The sequence below is a fragment of the Papio anubis genome, chromosome 3 (genome assembly GCF_008728515.1).
Source record: "Papio anubis isolate 15944 chromosome 3, Panubis1.0, whole genome shotgun sequence".
In the NCBI taxonomy this organism is placed as follows: Eukaryota; Metazoa; Chordata; class Mammalia; order Primates; family Cercopithecidae; genus Papio; species Papio anubis.
This window is the reverse complement of record NC_044978.1, coordinates 124,019,300-124,042,115: the sequence shown is the minus strand read 5'-3', so window position 1 is coordinate 124,042,115 and position 22,816 is coordinate 124,019,300. Positions and strand designations below refer to the sequence as shown.

Genomic DNA, 22,816 nt, shown 5'->3' with positions numbered 1-22,816 from the left:
TTATATATATGTGTGTACTGTTTTCCCATCAAATTAAAGCAATCTGCTTATATGGTAACTAGCTCAATTTTGACAAGTTTCCATTTTGTATTTGCACCAAAATAAATCATAGTTTGCTTTAAGGAAAAAATAGTTTATAAGTATACTTTAAACATGTTTAAATGCAAACCATGAAATTTCTATGAACTCTTCTGTTACTACAAAAGTCATACTTTTAACCATTAGCTATATCTTTTTTGCCACATTTTGGAATGTAATGTAAACACTTGTATTTTGCAGAACTTTATTAAAATGATTACCTGATAATAAATTTTGTAAATTTTCTTAAGTTAAATTTTCTGTGATTTATGTCCAGCAGTCAGTATTTAAGGAGAAATTAAATGCCACTTTCAACACATTGAATTCCCAGATTAATTTACCTCTATCAAAAGGCCAGTTTTTTAAATAAACATCAGAAGTTTCCTTATAAAAGTGCACATCTATTCACTGAAATGGTTACCTTTAGGAAGGGAAGCTCAAAGAGTGTTTGCCTGAGTAATAAGAATATTTCTGACAACGGGACTTGGCATGGATAACTGTTAAACCATTCATCTCCTTCAGTTCTCTGTCGTTTCTAAGTGTTTGCTCCCTGTGGATCTACACAGTGGGACAGCAGAGAATCATAGAAGTATTTTTAAGCACTCCAATCTCGTAGTGTATGCTTCACGGACAGAATAAAATGTATTCCTCCAGCTGTTCAAGAATGAGGGCAAGGGGGGGATAAAAAGAGAAATGAAGGCAAGACAGACTTAGATCTCAATCAATGTTGTAAACTTAGTGTACGTTTACCTCTAAATCCTTTTCCTTACCTCCCACATTTAATTCTATTAAAAAGTCCTTATATTTTTTCCTTGCTTATAACCCATCATATCCCAGCCACCAAAGGTGTAGGATTCCACATAAAGTCATGAATTTACATACACATACACACAAATCCAAGCGGAGCCTTTGGTGCTGTGAAGGAGAATTTAAACATTTTTTTTTTTTTTTTTTTTTTTTTTGAGACGGAGTCTCGCTCTGTCGCCCAGGCTGGGTAAAATGTAAAACTAAACATATTATCTGAGGTATGGCTAGAAATAAAAAACAATAAAAAAGTGCAGTGAATAGAAAAAATTTAAAAGATTTCCACATTACAAATGAGATATAAACACATTTATAATTCATAAACAGCATAAAATGATTGCTTCTGTCATATTAATTAAAATAATAAAAGTAAGAAAATATGCTCAATGCAGAGGTACTTTTAAGAACACAAACAAAAAAACAAAAGTTAACAAAATATTTTATCTGCATCAAAATATTCTTTGGAAACCAAAAATAAAAATGTACCATGTATGTTCTTTCAGGTTGATCTGTAAAAGTCAGAAAAATACATAGTCCATGTTATTTAACTTTCCGAAAATACAAAGTTCTAAATATCCCTCAAGCATAAAGCAAAAGGCTTTATGTCTTGCTGACCTGAAGCAGTGTGCTCCCTGTATTAGTACAAAGAATTCCAGTTTCCTTCCTATCAAAAAACATTTTGTTTCAGTCACACTGAAACAAATGACGTGACTTCAATACAGGGTAAGTATAGCTGAAGCTGTGTCCAAAAATTTTCCTTCAGAACTCTGAAGACACCTATAGAAACTCCTGAGGGGAAAGAATCGTTCTCACAAGGCCAAGAGGAATATTATCCAAAGCGAAACTTGAGTCTGTATTTCACTGTGTTGGTATTTTTCCGAGGTGCAGAAAGGGGAACCTTTGGCTTGATAGGGCTAGGTGGCTTTTTCTTTTCAGGAACAGTAACCGTGAAAGAAAGTTCTGGCTGCTCCGACTGCTTGAATCTTGGGAGAAAATGGGTAGAGATGTGCTGGGGTTTAACCCGGGGGCTGCACCCTCGTTTGGCTTTTCCTCTTTTATTCAGGGCCACATACCACTCCCGCCCTGTTTTTTCAGTTCTATGTATTGCTGAGGCATAGGTATTATAGCTGTTTTCTTGAAAACGCTCCCTGAACTTGCAGTCATCTGTGAACTTGGCCTAGGGAGGAGAAAAAAAGAGGAAATGTAAGTTGTGACAATCTTTTCAGCATGTAATAAAATATAAGTTCTTGTAGGAAAAAAATAATAATAATTTTGTCGATCTCTGTTCCTCCTACTCCGTTCCTTTTTATAAAGACATGTTTGCTTATTTTAAAGTTGCTTTAAAATTACTATTTTTCTTTTTATGTTTCTACTTCATTTATCTTTGTAACACATTTCTGTTCACTACCTATTTGGTGACATAGTATCGATGAATATAAAAGTAACCAGAACTCTTGATACATTTAAACCTTGTTACTATTGTTTAAATACTTTGAAATGTATAGTTACAAATATTTTAACATACTATTTTTCCTCCTAACTCACCAAGAAAATAAATAGAACTATATTACTAAGAAACAATTGCCTGGTAAAATATAAATTCCTGTTCATAGAAATGGGGTCAAAATTATTCCTTTGAAACAAGCATGCATTTTTTCAATGTTATCAGTGTGATTGAGGCTGCTGAGAGAGAAATAGCATATGGCCCCCATTAATATTGCAGGTGTTAGAGTTCTTTAGAAAAAAAAAATGTATCTTTACTCAGGCATTACAGGAAAGTATATTTGACTCCAAGAAGAAAAAAGTCACTGGAATTACTATGCTTTGGCCAGATCTTACACACACACAGAATATCTGCCCTTGAAATACTTACAGAATAGTGGAAAAACAGACAAGTAGACATCCGTCATGGTGCAGCTTGATAAATAGAATTATGACAGTGGTATGCAGAGGGTACAATGACAGCATAGAGGAAGGGCATCTAAGAGGGTGGAGGTGGCCAAGAAGAGGGCAGAAAAGTCTTCCTATAAAAGGTGACATTTGAGCTGAGTCTTCAAGTACAACTAGGAATGTACTCTAACTAACATTAGAGAGGCAGACAAAATAAGAAAGGATTTTCAGGGAGAGGGAACAGGGTGTTGAAAGGTCAACATGACACTTTCAAATACCTGTAAGTAGTTCAGCGTGACCTCTACCTAGGATGCACCTGGGAAATAAGGAGATGAGCCTGACAATGTAGGTCAGCACCAGCTCTGAAAGGACTTACTTTGCCATGTTGTGAAATTTGAAGGAATATGCGGGAGAATGGGGGAAGAGTGTGAACTTGGAATCAGACATACAATCAAAAACCAGTGATGCCAATTAAGCTCTTAGCCTTAGCCTCCTTATCCATAACACTTACAACAACAGGGCTTTTATGAGAATCCAAAGGAGGATTCTGTAACTTTCATCAAACTTGAAAGAGTCCATAACGCCCAAAGAATTAAGAATTCCTGTACTAGGTCAGACTACCAGGTTTCATAATTTCAAGGAGTACTATTTACACAGAATTCCTGTGCTTGAGAACACCAAATATTTTGTCCACTATGTATAAAAACACTAAAAGCTACATACTTCTATATCAAATCAAGAAGTTTTATGTGAGAATAAAATGGCCTTTTTTCCTTGCTTTTTCTAATAATGCCAAACTTTTCTTTGGAATACTGATCATAACACTGAAATCTAAAAATCTGAATATTGTAAGGCAATCTACATAGATCCACTGTTGAAATCCACATGGAATTTGTGAGTAGTGCAAGATACTGACAGTATTAGAAGCCAACCGATATCAGAGCATTTACAAGAGCACATTAACTTTATGTACGATAGTTTACTGGAGTTACTTATATTTAAGTGTAGTTCAATCAACAAAGTTCTATTTGGGGGTTATGAAGCCATATATATAGATCTTTCACAAGTTTACTGGCGAATCTTTGGCTATGATCTCAAGCAGACTGAAGGCAGGTGTTTTTTGTTTTGTTTTGTTTTGTTTTTTGTTGTCGTTGTTGTTGTTTGAGACAGGTTCTTGCTCTATTGGTCAGGCAAGAGTGCAGTGGCATGATCTCGGCTCACTGCAACCTCCATCTCCCGGGCTCATACAATTCTCCTGCCTCAGCCTCCCGAGTAGCTGGGATTACTGGTGTGTGCCACCATGCCCAGCTAATTTTTGTATTTTTAGTAGAGGTGGGGGTTTCACCATATTGGCCAGACTGGTCTCGAATTCCTGACCCCAGGTAATCTGCCCACCTCAGCCTCCCACAGTGCTGGGATTACAGGTGTGAGCCACTGCACCCAGCCGAAGGCAGGTATTTTAAAGAATCACCACCTATGTATGGCATCCCTCTCACCCTGTCTTACGATACACCTTGCCAGCCTACATTTAGGCCAGGACTGCTATGCTGATACCACTTTCAAAGATCACACATTGACTATTCCTATTTTTTATTAGAAAGACTTGCTTACAAATTCATTGTAGATTTGTCTACAGCTGCTTAGCTCTTAAAGTGGCTTTCCCATTTAATTAGATAATCCCAATATTTTATTTCAAAATAAAAGCTATAGACATCTAGAATGTTTCTGGCTCTATAAACGGATAATAAGAAGTTTAGAAAGGTGTGAAACATTTCATTAAAAAGAGTATCTAGTATATTTACCTTGTCTCAGGTTTTTTTCTTACAATGCAGTCGAATGACATTTTTGAAAATGTGTAATACATTATGCCTTGACCTGACTTCTACCTCTGTTTCACAAAAATAGCAGTGATTGCTTTACTCAATTTTGACAGAGTTAGGTTGTTAAAATGTACCTCATTTTTTAATATTTTCCCCCAACAGTGCCCAAGAAAATAAAGAACGAACATGTCCATTTTTAATTGATGTAGATGACAGGCACACATACACATGCACAGGTGCATGTGCAGACACACACCACAGCATTTCTTTTTTTAAAAAAACAGAAATCTATATCATTTCCATTTTAGGGTCTTTCATATGAGTGAAACCCACCTGCCCCACCCGCTACAATTGTTTCATCTAAAATCTTTCTCTTTTCCTCCTCTTTTCCTCCAGATTCATATTCTAAAGTTCTTTCTTAAGAGGAGCCCCTTTAAGGAGATGGCTATTCGGAATTCAGATTTTTCAGAGGTCACCTAACTGTTACCCAGGGTAGAAATGTGCAGAGTCCTAAGGACCCACACACTACACACAGCCCCTCAGCTGTCCAAATCCTACATTCTACATTAATACAGGAGTAAACGCAGTTAGACTGTTTTGACTTTCTTAATTGACTTTTAATTTAATGTTTTGTCTACAAAATTATTCCAGCTGTGATGGAACACAGAATCATTTGAAGCAAACATTTCAGTGAATTTATTCATCTTGAAGGATCGACTCTTCCTATTAGTCTTCCCAGTCTGGCTCAGACAAGATGGTGACCCTAAGCAGTACATCTCTGTATATAGTGTTGTGCATAGACCATCTTTATAGCAAAGAGTCATAGGTCTTAGCTAGAGGTACTAAAATACATACATTTGCCATTAGAAAATTTTGGACAATAAATTTTCCAGGCTGATTTTTATTTTTTAAACCTTTTTTTAAAATTATAAGAAGTCCTCTAATAAAATATACACTTTTAAAATAATAGAACTCCATTATTTTTCTAGAAAAAAAACTGAAACTAACAAACACACTTTTTCTATAGTTAAGAGTATGATGTTGAGGCATGAATCAAATTTCAGATAAGTTGCTGAAATCAAGACTCCTTCATCTAATTGCCTTACCACCATCAGCCACTACAGTGAAAGCAATTGTTTAAATATTTGTTTAAAAATGTTTCATATTCATTTTTCACTAATTTATTCCACAGATATCACATGCTAGGCACTGTGCTAGGAGCCACTTTTACAGTGGAAAACAATATTGACATAGTCCTGCCCATGTTTTCATTGACTTAAATTACATTAAAATCTCTTTAATTTCTCCTTGATCTGGCAAGAATAAAAACAGGTTACATTCAATAAACCATAATTGCAAAATTAAAATAAATGTTTAAAATCATCATTTTTTGTAGTTTAGTATATACTCCTAATTGACAAAAAAAAAAAAAAAAAAAAAAACTTTAAACAAATTGAACTATTTTTTTCTTGAATATCTAAATTATTACAAGGAGAGGAAACACAATGCTATTAAGAGAAATAAGAACTTTTTGCTGGGCATGGTGGCTCACACCTGTAATCCCAGCACTTTGGGAGGCTGAGGCAGGCGGATCATTTGAGGTTAGGAGTTCGAGACCAGCCTGACCAACATGGTAAAACCCTGTCTGTACTAAACATACAAAGTCAGCCAAGTGTGGTGGTGGGCACCTGTAGTCCCAGCTACTGGGGAGGCTGAGGCAGGAGAATCGCTTGGACCTGGGAGGCGGAGGTTGCAGTGAGCTGGGATCCTACCATTGCACTCCAGCCTAGGCGATAAGAGCAAAAATCCGTCTCAAAAAAAAAAAAAAAGAACATTTTCACTAGAAGTAAACTGTCGTGGCTCTACTCATCCCTTCTCACAGTGAAGGATCCATTTTAAAGAACAGATATTTTTTTTAAAGTCAAATTGAATTCAAAGAAAGCACAGCTCCAATTAACTACAATATTCCAGAAATGACTAATTCTGCCAAGCTGAATTTAAACAGGTCAATTAAACCAAATAAATTATTTCCCAAATGATATTTTTTTAAAAAAAGCTCTCTAAAATCTCTTCTTGTAGTTTTTTCCTTAGTAAATATCACGATCTATGATGATTGAGTATCTTGTATAGTATGAATTAAAGCTGTGCAATTACCGACTCTCATGTGCAACTATAGAAGTAAATATGTAGTATATGAGATATGGAAATAGGAGTGAATTTGAACTGACACCAGTATAAACCTTGGAATCTGTGTGTATTTAATCAATTTTAATTATTTATTTCAGCTTGTTTTCTTTGATTTGCCTCTTTCTCCTGAAAAACCTTATAAAGTTAAGGGGAAAAAAAGCCAAATCTAAATAATTAAAATGTTGTTCTAGACTAATATTATTAAATAACAAAAAGGTTATCATAGACTGTAAGAAAAACAACTATAGACCAAATTTTGCTACAAACTAAGTTTCTTCGCCACATTCATCACTTCTAGTTCCCCTACCTCCTTTTAGAGCTGCTTAATTCCCATCCCTTCCCTCCACCAATGGAGCCGCCTGGGACAGGTGCCCTAAACTCGGCTCATTTTTTATACTTGTGCCCTGGTACAGGGCAGCATGCACCCAAAGGGCTACTTCTTACTCTTTACTATATAAACTGTGTAATGGCCAGTTGTAGCCCTGCCGTGCTATCTCCCAGGCACAGCCATATCTCCTGCTTGGTACCATTCATTCCTTCTATATCTCAGTTCCTCATACTGAGCAACAGACAAAATACACAAGCTGGTTTTAATATTACCCAAGCTGAGATAATGTAGTAAAGAATATCAACTATAGGATCTCTTTTCTTCACTTATATAATTTCCCTTCAAATTACTTAGAGAGCAGGCTCAAATACAGCTCCCCAAGCCCTATTTCCAGAGACTATGTTTTTGTAAGTCTGAGGTGAGACCCTGGGCTTCATGTATCATTAACCAGCATCCTATGTGATTTTGACACCTGTGAAGTAAGGACCACACCAGGCAAAACATGGAATAGCATGACTTTCTTTCTGAGGACCTTAATAACTTCACAAAGCTGGACTATTGGAGACTACTGTGTGTCAGGTGGTTTACATATATAATTTCACTCACAGTAATTCCATGGCTGCTATTAGGATAGTATTATCTGATTTTTTCAGCCAGCGAAGTAAAGAATATGATCCATCTATCACCCTGCATTTATCAAGTACCAGAATAGACCTGTGATTTAAATTGCATCTTCTGATTCCTAGACTAAGGGTCTCTCCATAACACTATACAAACCAAAGCTATTTCCTAGGCTTTTCTTATACAGTCTTACTTGCTCTGAAGTTGCTTCCTGTTAAAATATTGATGAATGACAAGTGTCACTCTTCAAATCATCAAAGAAATATATTACTATCTCTCACTTTCTGCTAAAATGGATTTCCGAATCTACAAGGCAATTCATCACACCCAGATTTCCTCAATAAAACAGGTCTTCTAATGACTTCCACAGTGCAAAATTGAGGGGAAACTGGCATTTACTGCAAAGGCAGAGTTTGAACCCATTTTTGTGCCTGAGTAGTTAGACATTCAATTTTACTGTATATTGAAAATCCTTAGAGGGCAAAAAAAGAAAAAAATTCTTTTCAAATGCCTTGATCTAGCTAATGCATGGTCTTGACTGGCAGAGTGGAGTGCTTAGTAAGTCATTTTTTAATGAGGAAGATAAGTATTGCTCAAGCCTCCATTTCTCCTTTCAGTAAATATGCTCAGCTTTAGGGGCTGCCTACTCCTCTTCACTCTGCCTGCAGTGCAAGAAGTCCAGTCTGGAGTCTCATCCCAGGCAAGCCAGCTGGCACACTCTGAAACCAGGAAAGGAGGATGTTCTAGCCCTTGCTTAGGACTGATCAAGCACACATTCCATGCCTGTTTCGTAAACTCTGCAATTAGCTTTCCTTTCAAACATGATCCCCTAAAACCCTGAGAAACAAAAATAATTCCACCACATGCTTCTCTCTGCATCTTTAAAATAAGCTAACATGTTTTTCCCCAATAAGCAATGAGCTTTCTGCATACTTTATGAAGTATGCTGAAGTATACTGAAGAATACATGATAATCACCTTTTCCAAGATTTATGTTTTTTAGGGAAAAATCAAGATGGACAACAGAGCTACGAAAAAAATGGCAAGATTATGACCATAGGAAATCCATGCCTCTTTAAGAGGTTGAGCTTGGAAATTTTGCTTTGAAATTAGGTTCCTGGGAGAAAGGAAAACCTAGTAGATAAGGGACACCTATAAGCACACAAAGTTTGGATGTGGGGAAGAAAAGATCAGTGATAAATCGGAGTTGAGGCTGGTCTGAATAATTTAAGGGTCACAGCTGCCTGACCCCAAAATCAGAAAGAAAGAGATTAAGGATTGACAAACAGCTGCCTGAGAGCAAATTCAGGAAAATCTGTTTAAACATTAAGTGTGGAATACTTTTCAGGCAGTACTCTGTTTTATATGCATTATCTTGTTTAAAACACTTAACTACCCCAATAGATTGTGACTTCAATTTTCCTTCTTTTGTAGTTGATAAACCAAGGAGTAGAAAGATGAAGTAAAATGACACAGTTAGGAAGTGGTAGAGTAGGATTCAGCCTGGGGCAATCTAACTGTCTTTACCATCACACTCAAGGTCTTTGACTCCTAGTCTGGACCCACCTCAGATAAATCCAGAAAGGCTCTCTGTGGGACTTTCAGTAAGGATGCCAACCTGAGGAGGGAGCAGGGACAGACAGACGGTTAAGGCAGGAAGAGTGCTCAGTCTCAGAAGGTACCTTAGCATGGAATGTGTTGAGAAAGAGGGTAAAGGCCACAGCTGTGGCTTGGAGTAGCCCTCATGGATCTTTAGAAAGCAATTATCTCCTCCTGTTCTTGATGATTTTTGATACATTTGGACAAAGAGAAGACCATACATCCTCATCCTTGTGAAGAATGCTGAAAAACCTGCATGATAGGAATCTAGTTGCACTGCCTATTTAGAGTATGCCAATAAAAGTTTGAAGGAGAGCTGCCTGTAGATCAGGGGCTTGAATGAGTCCAGGGAGCCACACATACTTTTTATATATATATATATTTTTTTTATTATACTTTAAGTTCTAGGGTACATGTGCACAATGTGCAGGTTTGCTACATTTAAATGTGCCAGGCTCCAGGGGCTTGAATGAGTCCAGGGAGCCCCACACATTTAGATCACTGAAGCTCAAATAAAACTTCTCTGATGGGATTAACAAATTTAGCACAAAAATGGAATCAGCATCAATGCTGCCTGAATCTGCTCTGCGCTACCCTTTCAGTGTGTCATATTTGTGTCTATGAACAGTAAAATATTTACTAAATGAAGATTTCTGTGAGCAAAATAGGTCTCTTTTCTGTTTTGAAAGTTTATCTTGGGAGGGAGGGGTTCCCTATGCAACTGTCATTGACAATGGATAACCAACATTTGTAAAATTCTGTGGCGACACGTCCCCTCTTCTCTAGATTTTAAAGTGAAGTACTGGAGACACAGGAGATGGGGGAAACGCCAGTTCAGAAAAGAGATGTGAATCAAAGAGAAAAACATGTACCTAGAATGAGGAAATTTGCAACTTTAACTATAAATCTCAAATTGCCTGTTTATTTGCCTATTAAATAGAGTGCTATAAATATTCTAATGATGTGCCACAGTATTCATTTTTATATGTAATACAAAAATATTTTCATGCACATATTAATTTCTATACACTAAGAGGTGAAAACAATGTAATTGGTTCCAAACAAAACTTAATATCTTCTTTGAAGCTAACTTTTATTTACCAAGCACTATAGCATTTAAAGAGAAAGAGAAAATTCTGGGAGGCTATAGTTCTGGTTCAATCACTTGTTAACTGTGTAACCTTGGGAAAATAATTTAACAACTAGGAGACTCTTTCGTCACCTCATTATCTAATGAGATAAGGTGAGCAAAAGAGCTTTTAAAGAGCTATGGAAGTACATTATCTCTGCCTAGTAGCTAATTTTTAGTACTCTGATTATTATTACAAAAACTGAGTTGAATATCTACAAGTATCAATGAATATTTCTCAGTACAATGGGGGATTACTTTTCCCAGAATTCTATTAATGTTTTATATTTTTAGTTTACATTTGCTTTGTAGATAGAACCCTAAAAGTACTCTTTAAATGCCTCTGCAAAATTTTTAAATTAAAGCAACTCACAAATTACAAGTTTAATCCTAAAAGTCTATGAGTTTTTAACCTTTTTGGGGATGATGTAAAGCTGTAAAAATCAAAACTATTAACTAAATCAAATAGTCATATTTAGAGTTACAAGAACAATTTCCCAACATGTTTAACTAGAATGTGAAAACAGGAAAGAAATCAAGTGGGCATAAAACTGGTAATTACTAGCATTAATACTATTTCTAAATTTAACGTCTTTAAAAAGTAAATCACTTTATAATTTAATTAGGTTTTCACCTAAAGGAAAAGTGCTAATAAAAGCTCAAATAAAAGAAAGTGGGCTTGGATAATTGGTTTAAAAAGAATCCACATAATCATAGGGCTTAATATTTTTATCTACAATTTAGCTCAAAGTCATCAGAATGACTTTTATATCAAAGAGCTTCAGAGAGTGACAAGAGCAAGACTTGCTTTGTACTGTTTAAAAGTCATTATTCTATGAAATAACTTTAGCCTGCCAAGATGAGAAAGAATAACAGATGCTGTTTTTGCATTATCTGCATTATTTCAACCAGCCATCCTTAGACATTTGGGTCAAATTTCTAGAAATTTGTTACTTGCATTTGACAGAGGAATCATGTATCTTAACCTCTCAGTTTGACCTTTCTAATTGGCTTCCATTTGTAATATGTTACTTTCTGGGGCAATTATCCTTAAGCTGTTCCAAGTTTAGTCTATTTTTTGCAAGTACTATGGCATAAATCAGAATATTTTAAAAGTTAAGATTTTCACTCAAAACAAACCAGTAAGAGAAAGTTTCTTTGCATGCACTGTGTATTATTATGAGGTTAGATTTTGAAGGTGTTTTAATCTTTTATAAACTTAAAAGTAGACTGAGGAAAAGTTATTCTGTTCAGATGTGTTTAATCATTGTTTTCTATTCTGTATGTGGATTTTTTTTCTTTTTTGCTTTTATACAGTTCTCATGAGAACTCATCTGTATGTGAATTTTAAATAATATTTTAAAATAAAATTAAATGCCCTGAGAATGATACATTGGACTTTGGTGACTCAGGGGGAAAGGGGAGGGGGTTGGAGATAAAAGACTACACATCGGGTACAGTGTACACTACTGGGGTGATGGGTGCACCTAAATCTCAGAAATCACCACTAAAGAACTTTTTCATGTAACCAAATGCCACCTGCTCCCTAAAATCCTATTGAAATAAAAAATAAAATTAAAAAATGTAATACTCTACTTTTTTCACAGTGATGCAGAATGTTGTCCCTTAAATAAATGAAAAAAATTTAAAAATATATTTCTATGAATACTATATTACAGTTTGCTAGAGCATAGTAACCAGCTCAAAAAATGAAATGGTAAATTGTTTAATAGTTCTTGCAATAGGCGATTTAAGAATTTAACAAAGGATTTCCATTTATGCTGCTAAACTGATATTTTAGCAATTTATTATATTTAGATTATATTTAGATTGTTACCCTATAATAATAGGCAATACTTATTGAGCACTTATAACACACCAGATAGTATTCTTAGCACATTGCATGTATTATCTCATCGAATCCTCAAGTAACTACAGAAATTGCTCAAATTCTGTCTCTTCCAAAAGATATTAACAAATCACTTTAGATGTTAAGAAAAGTAAAATTATAAAAGTCTTACACATTAAACCAAGTGGCGTTTTCGTTGAAGTTTTTAAAGATCTATAAAATAAAATTATAAATAGTAAGTTTCAATTGATTGCTATCAGTTGAAACTTTCTATAACTTTGAAAATTGAAAAAGTGATATTCCAATAATTTATTTAATAAAGACTATAAAGAATCAGAATTAAATGACTAACTTTAAACAATAATTGCTTTCAAAATGTTTTAATGTGAAGAAAATAAGTATGCCACAGAAAAAGCATAAAGCACCTTTAAGTTCCGTGTGTATATACTAATACAAATAAATAGAATCTGTGAGTGGGAAAACTAAGCTGAACATATTTTATTATCTTTAAAATGTTTTAATACTTCCCAGGTAATGGAAACTTTCATAACAAAGCAAATAAATAGTTTATGAACTGATCACAATATATAAAACTGGTCTGAACAAATTTTTGAGAATGCAAAATTAGTTTTCATAGTATTAAGAAATCGTTATTTTTGATGTGACAAAAATACAAGATAAAAATTCTTCAAATTAATTAAAATTTGTCTATGAAAGTCACAGTCTTCTAATTATTGGTTTCTTCCCTCCCTACTTGTTGATATGAAAATATTTTACATTAATGAGACCCGATTTTTGGTATTATGAGTAGCTTGTAAAATTAAGTAAGAACCTCATCTACTTAGCACAAACACAATCACTATAAACTTGTAAGTTTAAAATGTGGTGAAATATATTATTGCCATGTTTCTTCTTATGTGGCCCACTTCTAAGAAATAAGTGGATGGCTACCCCTTTGAGAACGCTATTTTCAAATACACTTAGGCGTAAACTTTTTGTAGACTCTATAATATCTTTTTAAGTAAATTAAATATTTAAATTATTACTTCTAGAAGCATACAAAATTCCCTTGGTTAAATGTAAATATGCTTTTTAAATAATTAAGTTCTTTGGGCAAATTGTCTTACCTACCAACTTGGAAAATTATTCTGTTTTACAAATGTAAAATCTTTATAGCACCTTTAACAAATATAAAGTGGTTCTACTTACACTTGCATGGAGTTTTCCTTTTTTTGACATCGCTAAAAATTTGTTGCTGAAAACTCCTCGTATTCCTACAATCCCCTGAGACACAGCAAATATTTCCAAAATACCTAGGATGACAGAAATCCCAAAATAAAACACAGGCTCTTCTTTATATCATTGTGAAGAATTAAATTTCTACATAGATTCTTTCCATTCTTTATTATTGTGATTTAAAAAAAGAACTTAGTATTTAACATCCTTATTTTTCATGACATTTACTATGTTAAAAACAAAGAAGGCTAGGATTCAAGTGTTCATTTAAAATAATTTCAAGATTAAAAAATTTGATTCTACTTCATCAGTAATTATTTGGACAAATAAGTCACTTTTAGTACACAATGAGCATGAAGTTTTCTCAGGTTCTAAAGAAATTAAAAAGACATTTAAAAAATGGTTTGCAAAATAATTCTTCTCCATTATTTCTTCATCAAAGATAATACACTACTTTGAATATTAAAGCACAAATCTGTGCTTAAGACTAGTATAACTATTTGAAAGTCTGGAAAATAATACTTATTTACATTAAATAAATTCCTCTACTCTAATTATCATGGTTATAATGGTAGTTACAAATAAACATATACTATACTCAGTCTTTTAGTGACTGCATTTAAAGACTACATGTAAGATACTGAAAGCATTATAAATAACTTAAAATTATTGGTTCAATGAAATGTTTAATGGATTATGCTTTGAGACATCTGGCATTTTGAATCATTTCCTAGAAAAAAATTAATGAGATAATTTATTACATTATTGTTTATAGTTTGTATTTCATAGTTAGCATTATGAAGTCAATGTTCCCTGTCTCCTACAGTAATTTCAAAGTTCACATCTACTGGATCAAGAGAATTACACACCAAAGTTCATAGAGTAGTTTAATAAGATAAAACACATAGTCTGCACTTAATTAGAAAGCCTGCTTATTTAAAATAAATTATGTATTTTATATGAACATGAAAAGAGCACAATGTTTTTTATTAGTTGTCCATTTCAAAATTTCAAAAGTTGTCTATTTCAAAAAAAGATTTTTAGCTCAATAGAGCTAAAAAGGGACCTGTCTTAGAAAAGAAAAAGGGAAGCCAGGTGCAGTACCTCACGCCTGTAATTCCAGCACTTTGGGAGGCTGAGGCTGAAGGATCGCCTGATACCAGGAGTTCAAGACCATCCTGGTCAAAATAGTGACACTGCATCTCTACTTTTAGAAAGGAAAAGAAGGAAGGAAGGAAGAAAAGAAGGAAATAAAGAACAGAGGGGAAGAAAAAAAGCACATCTCAATATTTCCATCTATAATATTCTGAGCATATATACTAATTAGGATATCTCAATAGGACTCTGCCAAATAGAGAGATTCATCAGATTTTCTTGAAACAGCAAACTCTCCCTGCAGTATTTGAGGCACATATAAAATTATTCTGCTTACCAAAAATAAGAAATATTTTATAAAATTGAGCATTTATATTGTGCAATGTGAGCTAACATCTATAATTCTAGCAAGCATTGCTGTTTATTTATTCAACTTGGTTTCTTAAAAAAACTTGATTAGAAAGTTTATGTGAAAAAGGGGATAACTGAACAACTTTTTAAAAAATAAATGTTTTTAGCCCAAAGTAAATAAAACACACCTTAGGGAAACTGCAGGTACCAGTTCATTAATAGGTGTTTCTTTAAATTGAAAAACAAAAACCAAAAACTATTGGAAGCTACTTTTGCTGTTAGAAGGAAACTGAAAAAAAAGAAAAAAAAGAAAAAACAAAACCACTAGTGTCGTATAAATCCTTTCCTTCAAAATGTTTTTTAAATGCTATTTATAATAGAGTTTATTATAAACATTATTTGAGTGTGCTTCTAAACGTTTAGAAGCGTATCATTTTATCAGATATTAACAAAACACACCAAATGCTTTGTGAAGTTAAATACTCTACACAGATGTAATATGTTGTAATAATATTATTACTAAAGCATGACTATAACAGTGATACCAAGTTAAATTTCTATCAGAATTATGGAATTATATTGAGAAGAGCATTAATGATTTTAGATATTTGGGAGATGGGGGATGTGATTGTGAATATTTATGTAAACATGTACATTCAAAAATGGGAAAGAAAGAAAGTGAGAAATCGTATATGTGTGGAATGATAGATACAAAAGGGGCAACACGGAGTTGATAGAGGAGAGATTTGGTTATATATTTACTCCAATTTAATCATGGTACTAAATTGTTAGAGGCTTTCAATTCCATTCTCTGGAAAATGATCTGGTTTTGAACATGCAGATATATTGTATATTAATGAAAAAATACATGGTAGAGTAAAACATAAAAGTCTCATAAGTGTATGTGTTTGTATGCTAACTTTTAAGATGTTGAGATAAAAAGGCTTTATAAATATTTGTTTTAATAGAAATACTACTGCTTTGCTTAAATAAATAGCTTCTGATAATTAGCTTATTCTCTTTTTAAGCAAATATCCATTTAGATGCATTTAACTTGTATTTCAATACAGTGTACACTCTGTGTGTAAATATTATATACAATTTGCATGTAATGTATTTTAAATATGGGGAAGATGAAATAATATATGTGAAAGTGTTATTATTGTGTTACATATTGCAGGGTTTCTTCTTAAAAGTTCCAGGATAAAAATGATATATTGCCTGAGAATTAAAGGATTTTATAACTTTAAGAAAATTATCTTTAACTGAAAGCTTAAAAATACACTTTACATATATCATTCTATTTAATATTATAAAGAATGAAAGAGATATAAGAGATGAGATTAGATGAATGAATTATTTTTCATATGCGTGACTTTGGTATTGATCTTCTAAATCTTACTATAATTATGACGTAATATTAAGAACACTGTTATGATCATAATTTCCAAAGTAATGTCAGCAGTGATTTCACAATGCCTTGTTTTCTGGAGCAGATTCAACGAGTCTCACAGTTCAGTTTCCTGCCCTCCTCCCCAAAATATCACAGGCCTATTGATTTTACTATGACAAATCTCAGTAACTCATTCAGGAATTCTACATAATTTTTTAAACCCATGGGCCTTAAATCACAAATATATAAGTTTCAGAAAACATTTCTCTGACACTTATTTTTTTTTTTTTAATTTCAGCAATTTTCTGACCTTTATCATCAGGAGTCACATATATTAAATTTGATGGAAACTTACAATTCTCCTTATGGATGCCAAGGCAGTATTTCTAAGCAAAATTGTGGAAGGCCAAGCTTGTCTCATAGATAGTATATAGTCAATGACTGTTTGCTAAATTTGACTGCCTTCTTTTATCCTCTCACTACCTCTCTTTTCTCTCATCAGGACACCCTATGCATACACAAGTATGGACAGGTGTCTTAGTACTCTCCTGCTACTGTGGCCTTCTCCTGCTTGAGAAGGCATGGGGCGGAGGGGTGGCTCAGTGTAAATAAATTCACATTAAAGTGCTACTGACAGTGTGTTATTTTTCTTAAGGCATTCCCATTTAAGAGGGTCAAAGGAAGAGGAGAATGCTTAACAGAAGGAATTATTCTCTCTTTGTGGAATTTCAGCATTGACACCTAAGCTGAAGAAGGCAAGAATGTCTTGGGGTCTCTCAGCTTATACACACAGTCAATTCCACTTATTCATTATGATGTAAGTTTACTTCCATAAAAAATATTTCTAGATTTTTGACTTAGTCCTCTGCAGATTTCTTAATATAATAGGGCTTTATTGATAGTGGTTGATACAATTATACAAATTTTTCCTTTTTCTCTCATTTGTTAATGAATAAAATATAGAAAAGCACAGATATTCAATGTATTCAGAAGCTTTCAACAACCCATCTGAAAATCCCCAGAGAAAAATATTTTAAAACTGAAGTTTCTCTACTTGCATCCACAAAGTAACAGATATGCTGTGCCAAGTTATCAAATCTGAATCTTGAAATATTCAGTTTAGCAGTCTTCACTGATTAAATTAGCAACTGAAATTTTCCACTTGATTTTTCTGCATAGTAGATATAGATTCTGATTTATCTAGGCTTGGGGGACTGTCTAATGACTCCACATGATCCCAAAATTGGTAGTGAGTTTAGATTTTTTTAAAAAGTAGTAACATTGATGATTCTATTAGCCAAAATGTGTGCTTGGAATTTTCATATTTTATGTAAACGCTTTGAGTCTGTATAGCCAAAGCCTTAAACTTTTCTTCCCTAAACTGAAAACTACTTGATTGCCTATTCTTCAGTGGCCCAAGGTAAGTCAACAGAAGCACTGTATTGAAATTAAACTTGAAGGCATATAAATTAATGCAAACCCTTTTTTCCATGCAATAGTTGGGTCATCTATCTTTTCTTGTTCATATTTCTTCATTTTTCCACAGTATTTCCTCATAATAAGGATTTATATACAATGAGCTTAATTTCATTTTCTGTCTTCAAAACTCGGGATAACTATTGTATAAGAGAAGTTAAGAATATATTAATTGGTCCATGTAAACTAAACAAGTAATATTTAAAAGTCCATGGCCATGGTGTACTTCTCATGGTGAAACCAGAAAATATTTGCAATTTGAAAAAAAAAAAAAAGCTTACTGTCAAATAATAGTTGTGAAACACATATGATTATCTGTTCTATCAGACAAATACTACAGAATATTATTAGGTTTAAAATAACTTGTTAGAATGCAGTTTCATGGCAAAGCTTTGACTTTTCTGAAGTATCAGGTTTGTAACAAAAAGAATATGTTTTCTGTCATCGCTGACTCACAGACAGTAGAATTAGAGGATGAGATCAAACTGAGGTATCCTCTACGGCCCTTGACCCAGCCCTCTCAGCCTCTCTTAGGAGATTTAAACACATTTCCTCACATACTCTAAGAAAGGTCATGGCCAACACCTTAGTTTACATGAATGTCAGGAAACATCAAATGCTGCCTTCAAAGAGGTAAATGACCGATTGTAATTAGCTAGCTTCTGTTTCTCTTTTACAGGTAGATAATGGCAGAGATCCATGTTAAATTCTCAAATTACATGCAAATTCTGCATTGATCAATGGTAGTAAAAATTTTATGAAGTAGTATTAGACACTCCAAATATCACAAAGCGGAAAATCACTATGATTTGAATATTTGCTATGCTTTCTTCTAGGAAAAAAATAAAAATAAAAAAACTCTATGGAAGACAAACACAAAAGTAACCAAAATATCGTGCTTAATGAGATGGGTATCTTATATTGGGTACATGATTTATGGCATGAATGAAAGCAAGTCATGTGAAAGACACAGAAACTAAACTCTGAAAGGTTATTGTAAACAGGAATAAATTAGGAAAAAGTTTAAATTAAGTTTTTTGTTGGCACTGTTTTAGGACACATCCCTGTTCTCTTGTAGATATCTTTCAACATGGATTTTAAAAGAAAATGTACATTTTACATACTGGGTAGTGGTCAATGTCTTGTTTATCTGGGTGCATTCTTTTTGATCTGCTCTTGTTTCCCCCCCCTTTGCTTTTCTACAACATCCCCTCTAGCAAGGCCTAAGCTGTAAAACTATCTTTGTCTCATATCGTGTCTTCTTAAAGAAGATGGTTAATATCCTGGGAATGAGCCTTGCTTTCCAAGATCTCTAGCACACCTAAAGCCTCCCCAGAAGCTTTATCTGAGCTCCCTGGGCTCCAACCTGCTGCTTGCTGCATGGTAGTTAGGGGTCCTCCCTTGAGCTCACAGAAGTTATCCTCTGTTGATGCTGATTCCTGGATAAATCACAAGAAGAACTGAAGAGAGAAAGTTTTCTTGTAAGAGAGAAGGAAAGGTTGCCGGAAGTGGGAATAAGCTGTGATGGTTAATGGAGTCAAGAGATGGTTGAGACAAAGTGAGAAAGATAAATGGAAATAAATAGATGTTCCTGGTTATTCCTCAAATCTCAGAAAATTCCCCTTCACCCTAACAGATCTTGCCCTTTATCCCCCAAATGAGCAGTTATTCGATGAGCGAAATAAACTCTAAAATATGCAAATAGGTTCCTCTCGAGAATGTGAGGGGGGCCCTGGGACTCCGTGGTGCGTGTGCGGAGGGCCCTCTCGCCAGCTGGGCGCTCCAGGCCCCCTCACCACGTGCGCAGCAGGCTGCTGAATCAGCGAGATCAGATAGACTAGACAGGCGCAGGGGGGCGGGCATAGACCTGCTTTTCTCTCAGCATTAACCATCAGGTCTTCCACATTAGGCCCCCTTAACCCACGAGAGGAGGCTAGTCAGCCTACCGCCTTACCCACTTGCGCGCCTCCGACCCCGCTCTGGAGACCGCTGGCTGCCAAATTTTCAGCCCGCCGGTGGCGTCCACGCTCCTCTGGAGCCTGTGTAGTAAGAAGGAGCCCAGTGGCCCGTGGAGTCGTTGGTCTGAGATGGAGCAAGTTAGGAACATCTAGGAGCAACCAGGCTGACACTGAAAGACAGGTGACTGTGCACGCTGCTGTCTCCTGGCTACATTTCCGCTCTCCCTGGGTACCTAACAGGCCCTGGCTGGAGCTCTGCCTGGTGGACCAACCCGCGCTGGAAGAGCGATCTGGCCCTACTGAACAAAAGCCCCACAGAGATCTCTCCACTCCTACACACAGCCCCAAATCGCCTCTGCCCCCAGCTGCCTAGAGGCAGTGAAGAGAAACCAGAGGAGTGGCTGCCATGGTCTGGAAACATAGATGGGGTGGAAGGGAAGAGGAGATGAGAAAGGAAAAAAGAGCGCATGCTAAAAGAAAAAAACTCAGAGGGAAAATTTAAAACTTTGTTTATAAAAAGTCCTACAAAATTTGCACCCCTACCAAATTTAACCTCTGCATTTCTTCTAAAATAAAGAACTTTCCCCTAACTGTTCTTGGGAACCAAAGGCTGGCCACTCTCCTAACACGGTGTAGTCATGGTCTCAAGATACTAAACGTTGTTAAATCCAACTCTGGAGTTAGTAATTTCAATGTTCATCACGTCTCCCTCTCTAAACGTGTCCAGTTTTCCAGAGCACAATCTTCTTCCAAGCAGGAATGTCTGTCTGGTGTCCCCTAGTTATCTATCTGTCTGTCATCTATCTATCTATCTATCTATCTATCTATCTATCTATCTATCTATGTATCTATCTATCTATCTATATCTTGTGTCTCTATATACCTATGTGTATACATTGTATACATACATATATATACATATATGCATATACATATACAATATTAATTTGAGATTTATGGTAGCGGATGGAAGAGGCAAGTATTTGGGATTTGATTCCTCTTTTTAAAAAATAACTTCAGTTATGGATAGGGAGAAGGGCTGCACTTTGATGCCTAATGAAAAATGCCAGGCTAGTTCATAAGCAGAAGGTAAACAAATTGAACGAGAAGAAATGAGATTTTTTGTTCTCTCTCGTCATGGCTGGAGACTCGTCTTTGAGGCTAGGGCAAACTGGAAACAAGGTACCCGTCTGGGCACCAGCCTCTAGGTAACATACACCTCAGAAATCGCAATTCCTCATGACCAGGAGAGGGGTGCGTGTGCGAACGCCATATAGATGCATCTCCACCCAACCTGCCCGGCTGTTTCTGAGTATCAGTTGGTCTCAGTGCCCTGGGCTCAGGAAGGTGCGCCTGTGGCCCGGGAAATACCTGCTGTCCCTCCCAAATCTTCCGCTGCCCGCCTAGGACGGGTTTTGTAGGAGAGCGAGTAACTTACTTAACATATTGGCTTCGTGGGAGCCGTTGACTTTGCCATCCGGGTAGATCTGCAGATGGAAACCGATGCCTACTCTGCAGTAGAGGCTGCCGGTCCGGCGCCCCGAGGGGCTCCACTGGAAACTGCTCTGCTCCAAGCCACTTCCTTGGCTGCCCAGAGAAGCTGCGGGAGAGGAGGAGGCAGAAGAGGAAGACATAGCGCTACTGCTGCTCTGTCTGCTGCTAGAGCCTCTAGGGTTCCTATCAGTGGCAGCGGGTCCGAGTTGCCCTTTGGGGACGAGACGCTTCTCCCCGTGAGCCCAGGCGTTGAGGATCAGGTGGCTGAAGAAGAGGAGGAGGAGGAAGGACAAGCTCATTCTTCCAGCCGCGGGGGTCCTAAGTGCATCTTGCAGGGCTGATTCTGGGCTCTGTGGCCCCTCTGCGGCTGCGTGCCTCTGGCGCTGCTCGCCTCGCCGCACTGGGTGGACATAGCCTCTGGGAAGAGAAGGGGAGAGGGGGAGAGAGAGGCCACCCGAGCGGATCTCCGCGCTGGCACCGGGATATTTATAACGCCAGTGATCTCACTGCTCCGTGCACGCCTGCGAAGCTTCCCCTCACCCGCGGCTTTGTGTACTCACTGGCCGGTGCGGGGAGGGAGCCTCGCGGTCCCGGGGGCGGGGGATGTGAAGGAGGGGGGAGATCCGAGCAAGTGAGTGGGAGGAGAAGCTGGGCTGAGAGAACCTGCGCCCCGGACGCTGGGTGCGCCCATACCAGGGCCACGCGCCCCAGCATTTCTCACGGGTCGCGCGGTCACCTGGCTTCCCCTATTAGGGCCAGAGCCGCGTGGAAAGGAGCTCGGCGTGAGCAGCGGAGTCCTCCAGGGGCAGCTGCAGAAACGGGGGTGTTGAAATGTGGAAATGGATCCTCGTCCTCTCCCACCTCTACAGCACACTTGTGACTGGGCGACGCAATTTTGCCCCCCAGGACACGATTTTCAGGTTCTCCTCTCTTTGCCCTGTAAACCCTGCTATCTTGTCCTCTCCCCGGGAGCCCTTCGAGAACCGCGTCCCGCCAGGAGATCGCACTGCTTCTAAGGCTTTCGGCGTTGGAAAACCAAACAGGGATTCGCAGCCCAACTTGAGAAGCCTTTGGTGTGGCGCGGCTGGGGGAGAAGGCTGTTGTTGTTGCTGTTGCTGTTGTTGTTGTTGTTGTTACCGATTTATTAAAGAGCTAAGGAATGGGTTTATTCGGCGTTTAAAACGCCACCCTGAGTCATCAGGCCACGACTGGAGCTGCTTTCTTGTTGGAAACTCTCGGCTGCGCTGAACATTATGACGAATTTGTTTTTCCTTCTGGGAAGCTCTCGGTCTGTGTTCGTGAGAGTGAGGGCACACGCACCCCTGCGCCCGGACCGGGGAAAGAGGGGCAGGGGCTGGCCACCAGCAAGTGTGACTGACCGCCCAGTTGTCCTCTTTCGCCCCAGGATCCCCGTGGCAGGAAGGATTAGTTAACTGCTCGCTTTAGCTTTCTCAGACCTGCCATTGACTGAGGGACCGACCCCAACGAATAATTAATGATGTGCGCGC

The 22,816-nt window shown here is 36.8% G+C and overlaps 1 protein-coding gene across 2 annotated transcripts; it reads right to left on the bottom strand.

Moving 5' to 3' along the window:
• Positions 1–1,057: 1,057 nt before the first annotated feature.
• FGF5 (fibroblast growth factor 5) lies at positions 1,058–21,883 on the bottom strand. 2 transcript variants are annotated; one of them, XM_003898710.4, is made up of 3 exons: positions 21,253–21,883; positions 13,515–13,618; positions 1,058–2,059 (listed from the first exon to the last, which is right to left on the bottom strand). In XM_003898710.4, the coding sequence occupies exons 1-3, from the start codon at positions 21,605–21,607 to the stop codon at positions 1,712–1,714; spliced, it is 807 nt and encodes a 268-aa protein (XP_003898759.1). In that variant the 5' UTR covers positions 21,608–21,883; the 3' UTR covers positions 1,058–1,711. The 2 variants fall into 2 exon arrangements, with proteins under 2 accessions (XP_003898759.1, XP_009205129.1); XM_009206865.1 differs by lacking the exon at positions 13,515–13,618 and having other exon boundaries at positions 1,838–2,059.
• Positions 21,884–22,816: the final 933 nt, after the last annotated feature.

Excerpts from the sequence above, each read along its gene's own strand:
- FGF5 (XM_003898710.4), bottom strand. The coding sequence starts at position 21,607 with ATGAGCTTGTCCTTCCTCCTCCTCCTCTTCTTCAGCCACCTGATCCTC. Across the intron at positions 13,619-21,252 it reads CCACGAAGCCAATATGTTAA|GTATTTTGGAAATATTTGCT; the intron begins GTAAGTTACTCG and ends CTGTCATCCTAG. Across the intron at positions 2,060-13,514 it reads AAGGAAAACTCCATGCAAGT|GCCAAGTTCACAGATGACTG; the intron begins GTAAGTAGAACC and ends TCTCCTCCCTAG.